Raw genomic sequence first — 18,179 nt, 5'->3', positions numbered from 1 at the left:
GTCAAGGGAAAAAAATAAAAAATTCAAGTGATATCTTTACACCCTGAACAGTTTATACAAAACAGACTCTGCAAGCAAACTGTGCTAATATTCCAATGCCAAATCACCCCACTACACAGAACTGGAATGACAGTAATCCACTTAAAGGTGAAACTCCCCTGAAGCCTAATGAGTAATAAAAGAAGTAAAGACCTCTTGTTCTTGAAACACAAAATTTTGGCAGAGCTTCCTTTCCTTCTCCACCACCCCCCCCCCCTTTTTTTTATTTCTATACATAAGGGTTTTTTTGTTTTGCACAGGTTAACAACTTGATATAGGTGAAATTCAACTTCTTCATACACAGGACCTGAAACAGAGGCTCAGATCCTCAATTCATGTAGTCCCTGATTTTTGGACAATTATTTAATACTTCATTCTTCCTAAGAGAGCATTTGGAAGTTTCCTCTAACCTTGCTTCCTTCAAGAGCCAGGCATCTTTTGTTTCTTAACAAGAGTAGCATCCTAGTACTGCATCCAATCCTTCCTGCCCTACGTGGGCTTATCCCATGCCATCAAGAAGCTTTCCCAGCACCCTGGACAATGAATTGGTTTGGAGATGACCTGCCTTGGAGCCCACCTGAGCCCCTGCATCAGTGCCAGGCTTCCCCATGCCCCTCCCCATCCCCCTGCCATGCAGACAGCAAGCTCTGCCAGCCCAGCTGAAGCAGCTCAGCAGCCTGCATTTGGCAGCACTTGTTGCTGCTGGTGGTGTTGTGAATAGATCTTTCACATCGCTCTGCTCCCTGGAGGAGGGTGATTCAGCACAGACACATGGGCGCGGAGGTGTTCAGACAGGCGTTAGGAGATGTGGTATGAGGGTTTTGTACCAAGCAGAAGGGTAAATAGCATAGCTGCAGAGCTCCACCAGCCAGACCGCAGAGAAAGCAACACCGCTGCGATTAACATCTACTTTCTTTGAAAACTGCCATGGTTTTTAAACACCTCACACTGATAAATATCTGACAAGACAGAGGTGGAGGGGAAGTACTCCAGTGTCCAGCTTATGAAGATTTTACACAAAAAAACCACTGAGTGTTAGAAGGAATCTCAAATCTGCACTACCTTGACAAAGGAAGGAGAAATCAGATTAAGAATGTCACAAGTATGAGTTAAGGTGTGTACTTCTACATGGTTGACATTTTTTTCCAGTTACAAAGGAATGTTTCTTGACAAACACAGACACCAGTCATCAGCTACTTCAGAAATAAAAATAGCATACAAACAACAGAGTACACCACAGACTACAGCTGATTGAATTGATAAATGGAAATTTCTTGCAGTTCATTTGGCAAACATATTTATGTATTTTGTTAAGTGACAGCAAGCTGAGGCAAAAAGGGTAATACTTTTTCAGAGATTTCACTTAGAGCAGGAAGAGGAATGATGAAAATTTTCCATATTAGAAAGTTCTTGCTGCCAATCATATTACTTTATAGTCAGATGACAAGATTTTTAAAAACTAATTAATTAGTTAGCATTTTGACATCTTGTCCCAGTAGCACACTAAAAGCATTGCTTTGGAAGACCTGATCTCATTTACAGCATCTCAAAATACCACTTTCAATTCAGAGATCGACCAGCAGGCATAGCACTTACTGTCCCCCTGACAAGAGGCCAGGGCAAGTAGCTGAACCACCATTTCTTAGGGTCTGTATCCACACACTTCCTCCTCACTTATGTCTCATAGACACATTTCACTTCACCATCACTCACCTTAAAACCTGTCAAGTTCAACCTTGTGTCCAGGTTTTACTCTGCCTGATTGATGTCTTGAGCAGCTACTAAAAATTTCACAAAGAGTTTGCATCAACCTCCTCTTTCTCCACACCCTACATTTCAAAGTGTTTAGGCAGCAACAGAAAACAATTAAAGGAAATTCAGAGCTAAGGCTGAAATTTACCATGTGTTTTCAAGTAGAGGGGCACAAAGCATCAGTAAACCACTGCTGAGATTACATACTCGCACTATCAGGCATTGAAAGACTACAGAACAATGTCATCTCTAACTATTAATAACCATACTTCCTTTCTAGCACACAATCCTTTTTTCTTAATTGTCTGCTAGAGGTATTTCCATGCAGGCCACATTCCTCTTTCCCGTAAGCAGAACGATGACCAAAAGTGATTTATAGTTCCATATACAGTCCTATCAGGTCTTGCATTACTCCTGACATTTGCAAATTTACCCTTTTCTTGGTTTACAGTGTAGTCAATGAGAGAACTGGACTGAAAGTTGAGATTTCATCCCCACCCTACTATGTCATGCTTATTAACCTCAGCACTAAAGCCACTAAAATTCTAATAACCACACTCTACTATGTTTAGATATAGAACTGAAGCAATGGTTAAGAACTCTTTGTGATGTAGTTCAAAATCTGACAGATTAAAAACTTCTTATACAAGAATAAGCAAGACTTTTCCTAACTGTTTAAAAATCAGATTTCTACAGTGCCTCATAAATTAAAAAAAAAAAACAAAAAACAAAAAAACAACACATTTTAAAAAATGAATTTTGTTTGTTTGTTTTCTATTTAAACAGAATTTTCATCCCAGTTACTGTGGCCACCATGTTCCCAAACTTGAAGAAATATCTGCTTAGGAGTTTGAAGTAATGTAAAATTCAGAAGTTTCAGTTGCCAGTGGAAACAGTTACTAATTTCCAAATGCAATTTTCTGAGCGCTGACAAAATCTCACTAAAATACATTAAGGGAAAAAATTTAAAAGTTTATTTGATGTCCACATTTGAAATACAATGTCGTGTCAATTCCCAGGTGAAAAGATATTTTGCGCACACTAATAACACGGGATCGTAGAATGCCTTGGGTTGAAAGGGACATTTAAAATAACCTTAGTCCAACCTCCCTGCAGTGAACAGTGACATCTTCAACTAGATCAGGTTGCTCAGAACTCCATCCAGCCTGACCTTGAGTGTTCCCAGAGATGAAGCATCTCTCTGGAAAAGCTGTTCCAATGCCCCATCACCCTCACAGTAAAGAATTTCTTCCTTACACCTAATCTAACTCTATCCTCTTTTTATTTAAAACCATTACCTCTTGTCCTATCACAACAGTTCCTTCTAAAAAGTTTGTCCTTATCTTTCTTATAACTTTTCTTTAAATATTGAAACATAAAGCCTTCTTCTCCCAGGCTGAGCAACCCCAAATCTCTACACCTGTCTTCATAGAAGAGGTGTTCCAGCCACTCATCATTTTTGTCACCCTTCTCTGGACCTGCTCCAACAGGTCCATGTCCTTATAGCTGGATGCAGCCCTGCAGGTGGGGTCTGACCAGGGCAGAGCAGAGGGGCAGAATCCCCTCCCTGGCCCTGCTGCCCACGGGGCTTTGGATGCAGCTCAGGACACGTTTGGCTCTCTGGGCTGGGAGTGCCCATGGCTGGGTCATGTCCAGCCTCTCACCCACCAGCACCCCCAAGCCCTTCTGGGCAGAGCTGTTCTCATTTGTTATCTTATATTAATACTGGGGGGTTGCCCCAACCCAGGTGCAGCACCTTGCACTTGGCCTTGTTAAACCTCCTGAGATTCCCATGGGCCCTTCTCCAGCTTGTCCAGGTCGCCCTGGATGGCATCTCGTGCTTGAGCTGTGTCAACTGCACCACGCAGCTTGGTGTCATCTGCAAATTTGCTGAGGGTGCCCTCAATCCTTTTGTGTCATTGATGAAGACATTAAACAGAACTTGTCCAAGCAAGAATCTCTAAGGGATGTCACTTGTCCCTAATCTTCCTCTGGGCATTAAGTATGACCACCATGCTCCTCATGCAACCATCCAACCAATTCCCTAATCACCATCAAATCCACCCATCAAATCTCTCTCCAGTTTAGACAGAAGGATGTTGTGGGGAACTATATCAAAGGCTTTACAGAAGACCAGGTAAGTGACATCTGCATTCCTTTCCTTGTCCACTGATGCAACCACTCCATAACAGAAAGCCAACCGGCTGGTCAGGTAGGACTTACCCTTGGCTGTCTCAAATCATTTCCCTGTTCACTATGTTCCTTAGCAGAGCATTTAGGAGGAACTGTTCCATGATCTAAACAGGCACAGGGATGAGGCTGATGGGTCAGTGGTTCCCAGGGTTGTCCTTCCTACCTTTTTCAAAGACAGGTTCAGTGTTTCCCTTTCCCCACAGATCTCTTGCTTCCCACAAGCAAAAGGAAAATAACAGTTTTGGGAAGTTTTTTTACCCGCAGCATAGAAAGAATATTGAACAAGAAAACTACTACCATAAAGAGGAACCTGGCCTTATTCCTGCTATCTGAAATGCACCTGAGCCTGTATTGAACATACAAACTGCCTTATAAAGGAGAGCACATTGGATGCAGGGCATGAGCTTGGGTAGGTCATACCCACTTTCACTTTCTTCATTTTGGTTTTAGATATATTGAAGTTCATTCACTAGAAACACAAATTGCTATTGCAAAATGGAAGTTGTTCCTCATATAAGCATTATGCCAAGTAATAAATCTCTTAAAATACTTGTCTTTCTGAATTTCCCAACAACTTGCTGAGCATAGTCATCCAGAAAACAGGTAATGATGCATCTTTGGGGGTTTTTTTACACATTTAAATTAACAGCCTTCCAGAAAAATACAGGTATCACCTTGTGCCTTGCCTTATGAAAAACAATACCAGACTAATCAGCTTCCTAATGAATGATATCAAATAGGACTTACTTAGCTTCACTCTTAGCAGGGCTGCATTTGCACTCAACCCTGTACCTCTGAACGCACATGCCACTGACAAATCAAAATCCCATGACCCAGATCAGCCACAAGAGAGGGCCGTGGAAGCAGGACTGAAAGCAGAACCCTCAGCCACCACATTAGCTGTGATGTGTTCTGTTACTCTTCAAAAAGGTGATTTAAATCTTCAGAAGAAATAGCAATGCTATTTCCACATCACTTAGTATTACTCCCTCTCATTCAGTATTACTCCCTCATTGCTGGAAAAAAAAAAAAAAAAAAAAAAAAAAAAACCAGAAAAGGTGAGAAAAACAAACAGAGCACATCAAATGTTTATCAGCTTATTAGTCAGCTCTTGACTAAAATTTATGAGGCTATTTCTTACAAGTATTTTTGGACTTAATTGCTGCACAACCAGGAAATTTAAGTCTATATTTTCTGGTCTTTGGAACTGAAGCAAAGCAAACAACAGCAGCTCTTATATAACTTACTCCATGTATTTGTGTACTTGCCCTTCCTCATTTTTCATGAGGAACAGAAAAGAGATGTTTCTTTATAATCAATTTCTCATAGCAGACAAGATATCATTATTACTATTGTAGCCCATACTAGTCAAATTCACAAAGCAGGAGTTTAAGATGAAAAAAAGAAACCTATTAAAGTATATATAAAGCAAGAAGACAGAAAGTATGTACCAATATAAAATACAAAAGCTATACTAAAGACTAGAAGGTGAACAGCAAGAGAAAATCAGCTTGAAGGAATAAACTTTGGAAGTAGAAGTGTTTTGGAAAAAAAAATAATTTAAATCAAATTATGCCTCTCATATATCATCAGATTTCTTAAATTTAAGTGGAAAACACAACTAATTTGATTCTAAGTAATCTAAAGAAGGAAGTTTGTAGCTAAGTCCTAAATAAAGCATACAACGAAACTAATATGTACAAGTGTGAACTTTGCCTGAAAAATTGTTTTGAAAATGTCCTATAATAAAGTAAAAATATAATTTCCATACCATTCTCCTGCAACACAAGGAAAAATAAAACCACATCACCAAAAACCCCATCATCCTGTTGAGAAAATTTTCCCACAGAAAAGGAAATTTTGGCCAGCTCTCCTTGATGACAAAAGATAAGGAAATACCAGGGCGGTTCCATGGTTTGCAAAGTGTTGGGCACAAAGGCACAGAAAGATATTTTTATTTTTTATGTTCTCCACCCCTTTTTTTATCTCCCCTTTCATTTTAGTTTAGCTTTTTATCATATTTCTCTCTTTTTACCTTCATTATTCCCCACTTTCCTGCTTTAGAAGGTATATGCCAATGACCTAAGTAACACTGTTTCAGGTGCAAGTGGTATTAATACCTCTTGATACATTCAATCAGTACATTTTAGATGGTGTCCCATTAGATTGCATTAAAGAGAAGCAATGATGTTGGAGCAGCAGCTGTCAGAAGGATACGTTTACTGTTGAATCAGGAAAACAAATGTTTGAAAAAATCTGCACGGAACATCAAGATGCTCTCCACCATAAAGGAGCCCTAATTCCCCACTAGAAAAAAAATCCTACTCTACAATATTTCAGATAAACATTTTTAAACCTGGGACTGCCTAGAGATGCACAGCTTTTTTTGTGTGTGTGAACAGGAAAAAAGATCCGTAAAAAATCCTTTTGCCAAAGCTGAAGAACTTTATGAAGATGAGATTTTGTGCTCATGTTCATCTAGCATTCACACTGAAGACTGTCTCAGCAATATCTCACCTTGCTTGAAATCACAGACTAACTTGAAACAAAAGTGCTAATGTCATTTCATTTACAGCTCTGAAAAACCCAACAGCTTTCTGTTCTGCCCTGCTGTATGATCACAGCCCTCATGTCTCTGATGTGGGAAAAAGATTCCTGACCACAATGCAAAGCATAGCACTTCCACCTTATTCACAGGAGCTGCAAGCAGAAATAGATGGCCTTAGAAGACCAAACTGGGATATTGCAAGGCAAATATTGGTATAAGCAAGATTTCCATGTGGTACCCTTCTCCAAAGGATACACTGGCTCTTACCTCAGAATTTGCTTCACCACTTGGTCTCAGCTGGAAATACACCTTAACTAAAATTCTGCCTTGCTGAAAAACGTACACTTATTCCTCCTGAGCAACAAGCAATGTGTTATTCTGACAGACATGTTCAGCTTGCATAAACTATAAACAACTCATTCATCTTCCCACTGACTCATGGCATTTTGTGACTTTCATTCCAGTTTATGATTCTCTGTGTTCAGCCAACTGGGTTGAAAACAGGAGGTTTTTGGGGAACAGTGGTGCTGCAGCCAGAGAATACACCTCTGAAACTGCTCAGCAAAGCCTTGTTGGAAAATATGTTATCAAACCATAAAATCCTTCCCCTCATGTGGTTATAGTGAAACCATCTTCATATTCAGATGGGATTCAAGCTGAAAACACTGTATTTTTTGAGAAAAAATTTTCCTCTGAGTTTGCTTTTGTTTGCTTTTTATTTTTACCACCCCTACTACCCACGAACTGTAATCAAATTAATTTTGCAGGATCTGAAGCCAGCAAGATTTATCAATTTGAGTAATTTTCTTTAAACACCATCTTTGTTTCAAACAAATAAGGACCAGAAAAAGTGTATCTTTAAAGTAAGAAAGTGCAGTCTGCCCTTTTTCTATTGCTCATAATGAAATCTCAGCTTCCACAATCCTCTGACCTGTCTGTTACCCTTCCTATATCCCCATAAATGCCTGAGGGCTTCAGGACCTGCTACTCTCTCCTGGTTTGCTTGCCCCTCTGCTGTACTGGGAAAAATGTGTGCACTGCTCTTCATACAAACTGTGTATTTTAGACAGTCTGAAAGATAATCAGAAATTAAATTTTAATTTTCCAGAAAATATTTTAGTGCAAAAATAATAAATGGCATTAAAAAATAGTCAAAATTAAAGCAAAAAAAAAACCCGAACAGCCACCTTTCAGGAAATCTGTGGGAACATCACTGGCTCCAAAATCTGCCATGTGCTGTTAAAAATCAACCTGCTGCAAGTGGCAACTTTTTGTAACTGCTGCTAGAGTTAAAATTCAGCACCCTGCAGCTGGCACACCTCACTGTCCATGAAACCACAAGAGCTGCATGGGCATTTCTGCAGTCACCGGTGCTGACCACAGCTTCCCTACAACCACTCTGGTACTTGCCATTTTCCAAACTGGAAGAGAGGTGAATAAGTAAATGCAGCTAAGACGATGGCTACATCTCACCCATGTGCCTCAGGCAAGAACTGGAGCAGTGAGGCCAGAGCAAAAAGCTGTTATATGGATACCAAGTCATAGCCAGATCCAACTCTTTTTCCCAAAGAGTTCATACAAATCTTCCCACACAAGCTGCAGTCCAGATTTCCCATGCCATGCCAAACTGGGAAGAAGCTTAATCAATTTTTTGAACTTTCTGGTACCAATTAATCATTTTTTATTAACTGAATGCCAAGCTTCATTTCAGTATTTAATCCTCAAAAACACATGTATTTATTTTTCCATTCCCTCATGATTAGACATGAGCCACTGCAATCCACACCTAAAAATCACTAGGCAGTCATATAATCAAACTAAAGGTAAAAGCTAAGGCTTAATCTGAGTTGTGTAAAATTTTCCTACTAATATAAAGTCCCTATTAGACCTTATGATAAGTAAGATGCCATAAAAGAAAACAAAACATAACAAATCAGTAATGCATTGACTTCATTAAAAGCAGCACCTCACACTAACTAAATACAAAAAACTGCAGCACACAATATTCCATACAGAATGGAATGTTTCATTATTGCTATGGGGCCTTCACTTACTATTTTACTCAAACAGTTTGTTTTCAAAACAACCACGAACTCAAAGAAGGCAGATAACAAAACCCTTCTGGAGATTCAACTGAAGACATCTATTCAACACTGTATTTCTGTACTGCTGAAAAAGCCTGTCAAATAGTTGAAGTGAACACAATGCTTAAACAACATACTTATGTGGAAATAAAATATATTAACTCCCTAGGGAACAAAACCAAAATTCAAGGAATTCCTGGAGGGGAAGAAAAACAAAGGGGAGGGAAGGGAGGGAGAAGAGAAACAAGATGTCTTTCAAAGCATTTGTTTCCTTCTGATAATCAGACTGCCACAAAATTCTCAAAACCATGGGGGGGGGGGTGTTTCCTTTGAATCAGAAAACTCAGGAGAGAAATGGATGCTAATTAGGTGATAAAGGCATAAAATGTTTTGGAAATGGATTTCAGGATATGAATCTAGAGGAGCATGAAGAAGCTGTAGAAAGAACATGATCAGATCTCTTTGTTTTAGAAAACAACTCTACCACCTCTCAATATTAAAATTTTCATCTATATTAAAAAAAAAAGAAGAAGAAATAAAAATAAAAAAGGAGAGAAACAGTGATTTCTAGATCTCATGAAAGCTTGCTGGGGAGCAATTGGTGTGAGACTCAAAGGCACTGAAGACAGCAGAAGTGAGAGCCACTGAAGTATATGTAACCTTTATGAAACCACAGAAAATACTAGAAGCAAATTTGTGGGAGAAGAAACCTACAAGCAATAAAATATTTCCAGAACATGTCAAGCAAATCTACCACTGAATTTCTTCGTAAGCTTCTGTCTCTAAAGCCTATCTTTCTATCTCTAAATCCTATTCTTTCTATCACTTCCTATCCTGAGCCTGTCAGGTATCAATGTCTGCTTTCTTATAAATGCAAATCCCCATTATTTTGACCTTGGGCTTTACATGCTGAGATGAAACCTGGGCTCTTCAAAGCTGGCGTAACTGAGAAAGTTCCTCTCAAGTCTGTGAAAACTAGTCTTCCACTATTGTCACCCCAAGCACCATCTTCTGAAACCATCCCAATATGGTCTTCATAATTGTTGTCTTCTGAAACTGAAGTGTTTATGTAAAACCTTTTCCACAGTTAAACACAAAATGCCAGCTCTTTGAGTATCTATCTTTAAGTCATATTTTAACAACAACACCGGGTGAACCCAATTTACAAGAATCTTTCACCTTTCTGCCTCTTCCTTTATTTTTGAAGATTTGTAGGAATCAGAAACAACTTCAAGAAACAATAATACACTATAAGTAAGATATAAATTACATACCAAATGAATGCTCTGCATTTTTACATCTGCAAATAAAAAATGCTTATAAAAACAAGAGTGCTTGGAGTTATGATTCAAGACAACACTTAAATCGCCACAAAAATGAAATCTAGCTTATGGTTTTCTGGTTTGAACCTAATGGCTACCTCAGAGGCCACGTAGGCAATCAAACCACTGATCAAATAACTGTGCTGTCCTCCCCAGAACTATTTTGGTTTCATTTGAATTCTTTTTTGTATGCCTCACAGGAAAAGAATGTGCAGCAGTCTTATTCACAAGTCTAAATATCTGAGCTTGTTTGGGACAAAGGCAAGTAATGCTTTCTACATTCATTTGATGTGGAAATGAATTCTCAGCTTGTGCAATAACTTAAGGCAATTTCACCTAATCTTATGACCTCCAGCCAAGGTAACTACACTTATTCTCTAATGATCTACATGGTTGACCAGCGAAAGCCAATATTTTGTTGGCTCATCTCATTAAAACATATAAATAAAAGCATCTAGAGAAGTTTTGCATTCTACTCCTACTAAGAAATGAGGTAATTTTCCCTAATATTGAGTTTGCATGTTTATCATAAGGTGGGATCTTCCATTTATCACAGCAATCATGCATATGTTCCTGTTCACCTTGGATCTTTTAATATGAGACCAATAGTTTTTGTGACAGGACTAAATAGCCTTGGCACCTTAAGTGACATGAATAGCTAACAAGGTTGTCATAGTGAAAAAAGTGATGAAGAAGGGATTCTTTGAATTCATTTGCCCACAGAAGAGTTTCTGATGGTAAATGGCTATAAAACTTACCCTAGTCTCTGGGCAGCAAATTTTCCAAATAGCATACAGAAAATCTTTTACATTTCCTGTGAAAATTATGACATACATCTCCCACCTCTACCCCCAGAAATGTGATTTACAGCCAAAACATTGGCAAATCCCTCAACCGAAGCCTGAGGAGAGATCTTTGCATCATTAGAGTTATTTTAATGCATCTGAAGCTTTGCTGTGGGTGGAGCGAAACAGGTTCTAAAAATGCTTTAACTACACAGAACATTTCCTATTCTGCCCACTTCCTAAGAAAGGGATATGGGAAGTGGCTTCTGAATATAAGATAGGATGGTGGCCTTTAAATAGAGACAAGCAATGCCACAGAGGTTTGTGCACAGGAGCCAGAGCTTGATACATCTGGTGATGATAAAGCTTCATGCAGTGACAGGATGACTGAAGTTACAGATCCAAATGACAGATTAGGTATCCTTTGTGGTCTAAGATAATATAGAAATGGTAACATTTTGAACAAAAAACTAAAATGGAGCTAAAATTTTGAAAATTCCTTAAAAACAAAGATCACTTGGTTTATATGCCAGATATTAGATTCAATGCCATTACTTACCAAGCCAGCTATTGGAGTTGGCAGACAATTGATCTTCTTAATGATGCCAGGTTTGATCTTGTTAATCAAACTAAAAAAAAAGTCATATGATTTTCTGTTAAATAATTCACTGTACTTAAGCATGAGCATCAATGCTTAGTAAGAAATACTTTGCATGTAGTCCTAACTTAACAGGATTTGACTAAGTTTGAGCTGAACCTATTAACACTCCCAAGAAATGACAAGCAAGAACAGATTGTAGAAGCAAAAATGAAACAAGTCACACACAAAGAGGTTTCTGGGAACAGCAAAGTGTGAAAAAAAAGAAAATGCCTGAGAAGGTGTGGGCAAAAAAGGATCTGTATTTCTACTGCATGGGTGGTGATGTTAATTGGATTCAAATTTCCTATTTATAGATTTTTCTTCTCATTAAGGTTCTGAGCAGATGTCAAAAATGTACCAGAATATTGATTTTCAGAGTTCCATGTGATAGCACTAATATCCTGTAAGGGTGAGAAATAAACTCAGTTTTCCTAATGCTACCAAGTCCAGTATGCTGTGTGCAGCAATCATTTTTGGCACATATAATTTACATGCACAAGTCATTCTCCATCTCAGTCAGAAGAGACTGTACCTGATATCACTCTTCACATAAAATTCACAATTAAGCTGAGAAGACAGGACAGACAAACACATCACTGTTGAATACATAGGCCCAAATGCATACCTTATCCTGCAGCAAGGATGAGACATAAAATTCCTTCCAAGTTTATACCCAAGTTTTCAGTCATGGAGGTAGGGAAATATTGTGGTTCACCAAATTACACACTGGACCACAGGGTCAGTAGAGAACAGGGACCTCAGGACACTCTGAAGACTTCATCTGCCTTTACACCTTTGAGAAGTTTTTTTTAATTTGTTCTCAGTTCTTGTGGCTGCTTGTCTGGCCAGACCTTTTACCCCACACAAAGCATCAGCAAGGCTTTGTGATCTACCCACACTAGTGCAAAAACAAGACCTGGAGTTTAAAATTTTGTGGGGGGAAATAAGTGTCTTTTGCTCAAGCAGAAAATGTGTTTGGGAAATAAACACAAAGAACAGTTTACCCCTTTACACTGGAATGAAGGATACATTTCTAGATACCTGCAGAAAAAAAAGAGCTGCAGGTCCTGAGATTTTTCAATAACACTAAGTTATTTAGAAAGCAAGACACATTTGATTATTTTTCCCACTCAAAAAAGTGATTTGTTGAAGTGGAACAAAAAAAAAAAAAAAAAAAGGTCTGCATTCCTCCTCTTTTTTTTTTTTTTTAATATTTCAAATGCATAATTTTTAATTTATTTTACTGAAGAACATGATGTAGCACGTGACCAAAAAAAAAATAGTGAATTCCTTTCTCTAGTGTATGCACACTAGAATTGGCAAAATGTAAAAGGTTTTGTTTTTTTACTGATCACTCAGCCAACATGTGCACTTGGTCATTGAGTAGGACAAACAAACTGACAAGATGTTATAGGAATACGTGGTCCAAGTAGAGGTCTTATCTGCTATGGTTTGTCTGAGATACAATCTACAAAGATACTATATTTACCTAGATTAGCCATGCCACAGTGAGCCAAGGAAATGGTCAATGTAACTTCTAGTTTGTCTCAATTATTTGAGATTTTGAACTATACTGTCATTGGTGAAAATTGGACATGTGAAAATTTTTGCCATCTGCTCTTCCCTGTTTCCACCAAATTTCTACAAAAGTCATTCCTCCTTGGACTTCAAGTATGTCAGATTTAAAATTATGACACAGGAGAACAGCTATTTTAGTACAACATAATAAGGCATCCTTTGCTTTAAAGAAAGTTGCATGCCTCCCAAGGCAAGCTGCTCAGCTGAAGAAATTACAGGATGTTTTTCTTGCATTATTATTAATTACAGATGAATTTAACTGATTTGCATTTGGCAGATGGAGTCTCATTTTCTTGCCAAGTAAGTGTCAACAATGAAGATATCAGAAGATTAGTATGTATCAGTTAATGGCCAATTCTTAAACATCTGAATACAATATATCCATCCCACAAAACAAATACCTGAAGAAATACCTTCTTATTAAAAGTATAAACTATTTTATTACCACATTTACATTCATTAACACTTAATTTCATAAGTAATGAAAATAAAGCCTCCAGCCCTACAATATTATTGAAAATTAATAATGCCCCATTTCACAGATAACTTCAGAAGCAACTAGCAAGAGAAGACTCGAAGGGCAAAGGATCCAAAGCAAAACAAAGGCAAGGAGAGAAAACATCATAATATTCACAGGAAAAGAATTATATACAGGAAAAGAAGCTCAGAGAATTGAACATTCATAAATATTTTCTGAAAGTTAGCTTTGCTGAACTGATTTTAGAGTGGCTCTGAGATTTGTGGGAGTGTTTTTTGATTTCATTTGTTTATTTTTTTTTAAAGCATCTCAGGCAGTTCTCTAATGAGATTTCTCTTGCACTGAGATTTCTCTTGCACTGGGTTCTAATGACATTTATAACTGCTGTTCCTTAAAACACTAAGGGATTAGCATCGCTTCCAGTCCTGGAAACCTGTTCCAGTAAGTACCAAACCAATTACAGTTATGTACTCTCAGGATGAGACTTGATGAGTGGACATTTTACACTTCTGACTCAGTCTAGCAGCGAAACCAGACAAGTCCCATCACTGCCAAGCCTACAGTATATGTGCACAAGGAAGCTTCTTATGGAAAATGCTCCAAAACAAGCTGAGTCTGAAGTTCTGTGATAGGAATAGGTAGTTTCAGGATTTATAGAATCAACACTAAAGGGCGGGGGATGGAGGACAGAAATCCAAACCCAAACAGCAACAGAGGTTACAGGGTTAACAGAGTGTTTTGATCCCAGCCACAGCCACACCACCTTGCAGAAGCTGAAAAGAAAGCCTAGAGATATCCTGGGCATTACAGCCAAAACCAACATAATCAATCAACAACAGCATGATTGTCTCAGTATCACACAAAGAAATGTGTGGGACAACACATGGATCTGGAAAGAGTATGTCCAAAAACTGCTTTTACTTCCCATGACAAACAACAGGCATTTTAAAAAAAAAATTATTTACTACAAAATACTTTTGGTACTTGAAAAAAAATAAATCAGAGGCCAGCTGATGTTAATGTAGAGGGGTTTTATACAGGGAAGTCAATACTCACTCGCACAACAGGATTCCATTTTCCAGAGCTGCTCGAAAGTCTTCAGTTCCAAAGCTTTGCCTGGTAACTGCCTAAAAGAGTAAGAGTTGAGAGTTAATTGGAAACACAGACAAAATCAGGACTAGCAAGAGAATCTTAGTAGTAGTTAAAAAAATACCAAAAACAAACCAACAAACCCTAATTTAACACTTCATACTATTCTTTTCTAACATTAATTTCAAAGAAACAAGTATTTAAAAGCCAGTTCTTTATGCCTCAAAAGAAGTCAGATCCAACATCTTAAAATAGTTTCCTCTAGTGTAAGTCAATCCTCAGCTAAATTCTGTGGGAATACTTATCATTTTCTAAAGCAATACCAGTCACATTGAATAGCAGAAAGGAAATTTCAAACAAATGCAAAAGAGAGAGAAAGTCTTTTATCTCCTACTTTATGTTACAGTGTGTATACCCATGATATCTAGCACAAAGTATTTTAATACTGGCATTTTTTTCATGCCACTTGCACCTAAGGCAGTGTGACTAAAGAAGCACTCCAAGTCTGCATTATCACATGCACATCGATTCCCATTGCTTGGCAAGTGACAGGACTATACTAATGGGACTCCTTTGTATATTCAGAGTGAAAAAGCAGTGAACAGAACAATGTCTTATAAAGGACTTAAGACACCCAAAACCAAAAGAATTGACTACAAGTTTTCAGCAGAGTAGTTTTCAAAAAAAGACCTCAAAACCGAAAAAAACCAAAGCATTTGCTCAAGTCTATACTCACTTGGAGCCACTACTAGATTCCCACCTGTGCCTACATTCCCTGCAGGGACCAAATTTGGCTGATTTCTTCTAAACACCCAGATTAATAAGCCACATGCAAGTCAGAAAAGAGCATATTATCCTGCCATCAGTCCAAAAGAGAGGTTTTATGCCAGTTAGGAGCAGAAATCAAATACTAGGAATTGTATTTATTTGAGCTTAGAGGTCGCCATGTTCAGACACCAGCTAATTATGAACTGCTCTTTGGGGATCCTGACTGTCCTCAATCCTGTGCAGGACTTCAGACCAACAATTAAAACCTGCATGGAACCTGCATGCATCCAGAGCAAACCTACTGGTTACCACAGTAGTTAAGGAAATTAGTACTGAAAAAAATGAGTTGTGCTTTGTAAAAAGAGCAAAGGAGAGGATGAAGCTCTTTTAGGATCTGTTAAATTATTATAGTATCACCCTATCATTTTTTTCTAAATTCCAAGAAGGATGTACACTAACACCAGTAATTTGCTTTAACATAGGTTTTCTTTTCATTCAAATGCTATAAGTTCAATCTTCCTATTGAGAAGAAAATTAGATATTGCAAAAATATTATTTTGTGTTTAAGGTATTTTTTCTAAAATGTAACAAATAGTGACAGAAAATTAATGATGGTACACCAACTCAAGATAAGAAAAATTTCAAAATTCAGGGAAGGAAAGGATGATAGTGATACCCCTAGGAGAACTACACTTTATCCAGTATTCATATAACAACAGCCTGTTCCTACAGAAGATACTAGAAGTTGCATCTTAGAAATATAATTGTCAATAATCACTTAAAAATATGATCTGAAAATTACCTTTATCTCATATATGGTACAGTATTTTGTTTCCAAACATGAATATTTAGTGATAATGATTTTGAGGAAGCTAGTCAATGTAACATAACAACACTGAAACTTTAAAAATAAATATCTATGTTCCCTAGGTTATAGGGAATATGAGGAATAGGAATACCTAGTTTAAAATTATGCCCTTCATTCTGCAAGTTAGACATTTGACATTGGCATGTCATACATTAGAACTGTACTATAATAAGGGCTGTAGGACTGGAATCTACCTTTACAGCTATGTTTCAAACTCTAATCAATTCTTAAGAATCCTAAAATTACCCTTATTTTGGAGTTGTCACTGATATCTATAGAACTACTCAGTTGAAATGTTTGGGTTTATAGAGAGTTTTCTGGCAAGTCATGCATGCAATAGATGACAAGGTGTTTTCTTCAACAAGAGTTGGGCCCATGCCAAAAAAAAAAAGTCCTAGAATTGCAGTATGTAGCTAAAGCCACAGTCCTCAGAAAGCATTCAGAGGGGAACAACAAACACAGGCCACTGAAGAACTGAAGACAAGTTAAACTTCAGCGTAGCCCCTCCAGAACACAAGAATGCCATAGTGCAGTGCATAATCCTGTTTCCTTGAACAGAAAGAATCCAGTTCCAGTACAAGACTCTAAATTCCTCTATTAGACTTGCAGATCTGTTAAAATTACATTAGAAGACATTACACTGGAGGCATTTTGACTAAGTTATTTGTTGTGCTGCTGCAGCAATAACACTGATTTGCCATACAGGATGGAGCTGTCAGACTGATCTCGTGACCCACTGATTTTGACAACTACTTGGTTTGTTGGTATTAAAATAAAAGCATTGGTTCTGCCAAGCTAGGTTTCATTAATATTGACTTTCAAAGGATAACTAATAATTAAGTAATTAGAAGGTATCCTCAAAGAACAATTTCACACTGGTGCTTGAAAACAAAACGTTTTCCAAGTTGCACAACAACCCGGATTTGTTGATGCCACAAAAGTAAGTGCTCCATTTTAAAATCTGCTTTTGTAGAGACTGAGGACTTTTCTCATTACAGACTTCATCTGGCTTACACCCAGTTCAGAGCTTCAAGCTCAGCTGTAACTATGATAGCCTACCTAGGAACCAGGTATCATTAAAAACATGCAAAGACACAGACTGGCTCAGAGTTCCCTGACTTTTAAGAACCTAAGTAAGACAAAGTGAATCCCACCCTAAGATATTACACCTTCAAACTATGTCTACGATTTCTGAGTCACTGTTTGTTCATGAAAACTGCTTATACTGGGCGTGGTACACTTATGTAATAGGCATAATTGATTTTGGACAATTTTTCAACTACTTAGCCATGTGAGCCACCAAATAATAAAGAAAATACCTTACAAGAGTGATTTCAATCCATCTTTGAACAACATCCCTTTCTAAATTATGTCTCTTTTCTCTCCCCCATTCAGCTGAATATATTGTGCTTCTATCACTGCTTCTTTGATAGAACGAGAGCAATGACATAATTAAAGACTATATAATAAAATCAAATTTAATTGCTGCTATAAAACTGTTTAATTTTGTTTTTGAAAGACAGCGTCCCCTAATACTTTGGCAATTTGCAATTGCCAAGTCGAACCCATTTTCTTCAAACAGTATACAAATAAAGTCTTTTTTTAAATTTAGACATTTTACAAATGCTTACAGGCAGAGGGCTAGTTTATTTTCAGGTTTGCTATGATTCCTGTAGGAGGAGACAAATCAATAAAAAATAACCAAAGATGAACCATTCTGAGGATGGCATGACATCATAATCATCATGGACTGAACAAAAAAGCACATAGCACAGAATATACTGATCACATGCCTAAGTACCAAAATACTCATTGAGTACATTTCTTTGGCTTGCTCTTCTAGAGGGCAAATGCAGCTGATCATAAGGTAGAGTTTCTTTGCCTTACAATCTATCCAAAGTAGAAAGATTTTTCTCAGTATTAATAAAAAAACAAACAAAAAACAAACCCCCAAGGGAGTTTATATCAAGTTGTTTCCATGGTTTACACAGGTTTGAATGGCTTTAGCAAAAAGGCAGCTCTACCACAGGCCCGT

General features: G+C 37.7%; 1 protein-coding gene across 2 annotated transcripts in view; it reads right to left on the bottom strand.

Moving 5' to 3' along the window:
* Positions 1–18,179, bottom strand: part of LMO7 (LIM domain 7) — a 131,923-nt gene that overhangs the window by 82,379 nt on the left and 31,365 nt on the right. For both annotated transcript variants that reach the window (XM_066313394.1, XM_066313395.1), the window contains exons 2-3: positions 14,476–14,546; positions 11,283–11,352 (exon numbers count right to left, since the gene is read on the bottom strand). In XM_066313394.1, the coding sequence (XP_066169491.1) occupies positions 11,283–11,352; positions 14,476–14,546 (141 nt within the window). The remainder of the gene's footprint in view (positions 1–11,282; positions 11,353–14,475; positions 14,547–18,179) is intronic.

This window comes from Sylvia atricapilla, chromosome 2, assembly GCF_009819655.1.
Source record: "Sylvia atricapilla isolate bSylAtr1 chromosome 2, bSylAtr1.pri, whole genome shotgun sequence".
Taxonomy (NCBI): Eukaryota; Metazoa; Chordata; class Aves; order Passeriformes; family Sylviidae; genus Sylvia; species Sylvia atricapilla.
This window is presented reverse-complemented; position numbering and strand designations above follow the sequence as displayed.